At 34.6% G+C, this 5,051-nt stretch overlaps 2 protein-coding genes across 2 annotated transcripts in view; both read left to right on the top strand.

Annotated features, from left to right (window-relative positions):
• On the top strand, positions 918-1,746 carry LOC104719614. The gene has a single exon (XM_010437566.1). It carries the CDS (start codon positions 942-944, stop codon positions 1,677-1,679), a length of 738 nt encoding a protein of 245 aa, XP_010435868.1. The 5' UTR covers positions 918-941; the 3' UTR covers positions 1,680-1,746.
• Positions 4,619-5,051, top strand: part of LOC104719613 (cyclic dof factor 2-like) — a 2,489-nt gene continuing 2,056 nt past the window's right edge. The window contains exon 1 of the mRNA XM_010437565.2: positions 4,619-5,023. Within this exon, the coding sequence (XP_010435867.1) occupies positions 4,805-5,023 (219 nt within the window). The 5' untranslated portion in view covers positions 4,619-4,804. The remainder of the gene's footprint in view (positions 5,024-5,051) is intronic.

The following is a 5,051-nucleotide window of genomic DNA, read 5'->3' as shown; positions in this document are numbered from 1 at the left end:
AATTGTTGACGAAGAGTGTTTGGATTCTTTAAAGTCAAATATCTATAACTCTGATCTGGTTTGAGATTTTCCGAATCAAATCTGAATCTTAATTTTTCCATCTCCAGAATCTGAAGAGTTAGACGAACTTTCCCCAGTCATCATCCTCGCCGTTGTTTCTAGTGGATACATCGGCGGTAGGCTAAGAGGACAAGAAGAAATCGATGTCGTCCATTAGATTGGGAAAACCAGTTGTAATGGATGGATCTGGAAGCTTCGATTTTAGTTGGCCACCACCAATGGAGGTTAGGGTTTTAGTGAAGAAGACGACTTAATTACGATTTTACCATTTATTAAAAAAAAATAGAACATCAAAAGATGTAGGATGGTGGCGTCGAACCGGCGTTCTAAGGCTTTAATAAAACATATAATACCACCAGACCATGAAAGTATATACATAAAGTCATCTATAAAACTTATATATATCTACAAAAACACGTGTGGTTAGATCCGTTTACTGCTCTGTGATGCCCTCTAATGACTGCTAAACTGCGGGTTAGAATCTGGCAACAATTTAAAGATCAAATACTTTTTAGCCTAAGATAATTAAATGAGGTATTTTTCTTCCAACCAAAAAAATCAAGTATTAAACATCCAATGAGATATTTTTTGGTTTTTTTCCTATATATTAGGCTCCAAAACTAAACTAAATTACACCAATAAACATTTATTGGTTTTGGGCCAATGCATGGATTTAAAGCCCATATACACTAATTTCCACGTTGTTTTTTTTTCATGAGAGAAAAAGCAAAACAAAATCCAAATCCACATAAACCGTCGTCCGATGAAACTCTATAACCGTCAATAACCGCCGTGATTTTCGAAACAAATACAAAGCTCTCATTCGTCATTAAACCATTTCACGCAAGAGACGAAAAACAGTTTTATCACACACGACTAAAATGGAGAGAACAGAGGAAAGCGTCGGGATCAGAGTTTACACGTCGGCGACCCCGCCGAAGAAACCATCACCATCACCACCGTCTCGTTCACCAAAACCCGTCTCAATCTCTTCACTCCCTACACTCCCGGCAGGAGCCACTGCCGGAGGAGGAAGAGGCCGAAAACGTCGCATGGTGGCACAAGGAGTTCAAAAGACGGTTTCGAAAACATCAATGCTCGTCAACTTCCTTCCGACAGGAACACTCTTGATGTTCGAGATGGTTCTCCCGTCGATCTACCGTGACGGAGACTGTAACGGAATCAACACCCTCATGATCCATCTCCTCTTGCTTCTTTGCGCGATGTCTTGCTTCTTCTTTCATTTCACCGACAGTTTCAAAGCCTCCGATGGGAAGATCTACTACGGGTTCGTGACGCCACGTGGACTCGCGGTGTTTATGAAACCGCCGCCTCCGGAGTTTGGAGAAGGGGATGTGATCGCGGAGGCGGAGATTCCGGTGAGTGATGATAGGTATAAGTTGAAGGTTAATGACTTTGTCCATGCGGTGATGAGTGTTTTGGTGTTTATGGCGATTGCGTTCTCGGACCGAAGAGTTACGGGATGTTTGTTTCCGGGGAAAGAGAAAGAGATGGATCAAGTTATGGAGAGCTTTCCATTAATGGTCGGAATTGTTTGTAGTGCTTTGTTTCTTGTTTTCCCGACCACTCGATATGGTGTTGGTTGCATGACCGCTTAATTCATTTTCACATTTTGTTTCTTCTGTGTGTTTGGTGTGTATTTAGTAAGTATCTATTCTGTATTTTCCTTGTAATTTAGACTATTTGTATTAAACTCCATTGTTCTACTATTTATCTAATGTGTTGTTACATAAAATGTTGTCGAATCCATCTAGACTTGTTTGATCGGAGCGTGTATATATATACTAATCAAAAAGGTAGAAAATTTTATTTGTACATATATTTTTATGTTCATAGTGTCATGCCATACGAACATTTTTAAAATAAAACTACAGAAGTAGCTAGAAATACAAAAGGCTTCCTGCAAAGAAGATAGGTCTCCCTTGAGAGTTGAGATGCGGCTTTAGTGTTCAAATTTGGAACTGGATCCAGGTGAGCTTTGGTTTTCTTTTTATATCTTTTTTCTTGGCTACGTCTACATGTTTAGGTTAAGCTTCTAAAACCTCAACTCTTCATTCTAAATGATATTCACTTCCTATTTAAAAAAAAAGAAAAGATGATAGGTCTCAGTGGTCAGATTCTTACTACTAAACCAAATTGGTTCGAGTATTGACCGTAAGAGTTGTATCTAGCTCGAGATATAGTATTTGTGATGGATCTTCAAGGCCCAAAATTTTCTTGATTATTTGGTTTTTATTTTGGTCAGGACTAAGAAATTAATGTCCATAGTCATCCGTACACGGTTCGAACTTGGAAGTGTAAGCGGTGGATGATGACTGGCGATGACCGTTTAGGTATTCTTCTTATTTCAGCCGATGTTGAGAGGTGTTAAATAGTTAGCCCTCTTTTCAGAGGCTAATCAATTGACACTATATATGTCACATATCTTCTTTTCTGTCCCCAATGTATTTCTACCGGTTCCGGCGTTGTAACAGTTTTTATGATTTTCCACAATCTTTGTCATCAAGTGTCTCTTTAATATAATTATGAATCTAGCCAGTTTCATTCAACAGAAAAGTTCACAACTCATTTGATAATATATTCACAACTCATTTGATAATATATACACAATGGGCTTGGAAAAGACTAGTTAGTAGAAAAAAACATAGTCATGTGATAGATATATGGACATCACTTTTATATTATAAAAGAAATGAAATAGAAAACTGAATAAACGTTTCTTCAGGTCGGGGGAACAACAGTCGGAAAATGATAAAATATGATTTTCTTAAGAATCTTTTTTTATCAGTCGTGCCTCCAAGTGGGATGGATATATTATTAAATGTGAAATCGAAAGGAAAAAAGAGTCTTTATTATATATTTGAGATTTGGGGTGGTCTGAAATAAAGGTGCCATATATATACTTATCCACATAATTGCACTTTTTTGCAATTCGAGTTGGCGTTCAAATACTTATCCACATAGTTGCACTTTTCCAAAATCGACTTGGCGTTGATTAGTAACCACGAGTCCACGACTTCTAACATCGACTTATTACAGCCATGTATCTCCGATATGTTAAAAGGATTTCATGACCAGACAAAGGCAAAAAAAAAAAAGTGAAACAAAAAAAACTGAAGTTCCACTAAATACTTTGTCGCTTTAAAAAATATTCTCTCCTTTTTCCAGTAAAGAAATTACTTTAAGGGTGTATTAACATTTAAACAAAATTTAGATGATTTGAGTTTAGATAAGTTATTTATATAATTTTGATTGAATGTTGATAAGTTGTTCTGATACCTATTGAAAATCTTTTAAATTATAACTTTTCTGTTAAATAAAAATGCGTTATGAAAATAATACTATATATACAAAAATTTCCAATTTTTATAAAAACCAGTCTAAGCCACTAATAGAGAAAAATAATTACTTCAAAAATAGTAAAAATCCAGATTGGTTTTTTACTTATTTGATTTACCGTTTGCTTTGCTAATTGGAATGTAAATGAGAGGAACATTTAGGTCTAACATCTTAAAACTATTTCAAAATATTATTCAATAACAATCCATTTGAATATAGTTTATAAAAGTCTATAGTTGTTATAACTAGTACTACTTAATTCTTTTCAAAATGAAGCACAAAATGGTCTTTAGTTAACTATTGGACCAAATATAAACTGAATTAAAATTTAACAAGATTTTTAAAACAGTTGATTTTGGAGATGTCTTGTGGTTGGTGAATTGAAGTGTGATGGTAGTTTGTATTTGTATCTGTGGTCGTGGTGAGTTTCTACTTTCCTCCATGACCATGACGATTTGCTACTAATTTGTTTATCGGATTTAATTAATATTATCAAAAAAGATTTGTGAAAGTCTTTAGTATCTTTGTTCAAGTATACGGTTTAGGTTACATTTTCTCTATGACATTTGCTCTTTTATAATTTTGTATCTTTTATAGTTTTTGTTAAGCATTGGGCTATAATGTACCGGTTCATTAATCAAATCCTTACATTCTTAGGAAACAGAACTCGATCATAGGTATGATGGTGTCTTGTGCATTAAGGACTTAACATTGGCCACTACACCAAGATCACTTCACGTATTTTTTATAATTTTAATTAGTTTTTATATACTTTATATTTATTTTTTTGGTTCGCCCGCTCATATAATTTGAATGTGTATTTCTTTTTAGTTTTCATAATAAAATTTAGTTAATAAAATAAAAAATTACAAAACTGTAAATGGAGAAAAGGTGACAAAATAACAAAAAAAAAAGTACAAAACTGTAAAATGAAGAAAGAGTAAAAGAAAAAAAAAGTTGCTGACCAGCTTGAAAAGGAAAACAAAAAGAAAGCCAAAACGAGACGAAAAAGAGAAAACCTTTTAAATTAAAAAACAACACAAAAAAGTCCACAAAAACAAAAGTATAAAACTTGTGGCTGAGAAGCCTCACGTGTAATGACGTGGCACTATTGACGAATCAAAAGGTTGCACAATTCGAAAGATCACACCAAAAAAAACAAAAAAGTGTAATCTTTTTTCTTTTCTCTCTCTCTCGCAGACACAAAATAAACAAATCCGAGAAATACTCAGACAACCACCGAAAACCACAAGACTGTCCTCTCTCTCTCTCTCTCTCTCTTTCTCTCTTTCCACAAATAAAAATTGTAACTTTTTTATTTTCTTCTCGAAAAGTTTCCGCTTTTTTCTCGCTGGAGAAGAAGAAGAAGAAGTGAGAAAAAAATATGGCTGATCCGGCGATTAAGCTGTTTGGGAAGACGATTCCTTTACCTGAGCTTGGTGTTGTTGTTGTTGATTCTTCTTGTTCTATCTTTACCGAGAATCAAGATCAGAATCCTCTTGTTCGTTTATCAGATTCGTGTACCGGAGATGATGATGATAATGATGAGATGGGTGATTCTGGTTTAGGTGAAGGAGGAGGAGAGAGCGAGAGTGATAAAAAGGTTAGCTTTTTTTTTTTTTTTTTTTTTT

This window comes from Camelina sativa, chromosome 10 (genome assembly GCF_000633955.1).
Source record: "Camelina sativa cultivar DH55 chromosome 10, Cs, whole genome shotgun sequence".
Classification (NCBI taxonomy): Eukaryota; Viridiplantae; Streptophyta; class Magnoliopsida; order Brassicales; family Brassicaceae; genus Camelina; species Camelina sativa.
Note: the sequence above shows the minus strand (reverse complement) of the source record. Positions and strands in the feature narration are given on the sequence as shown.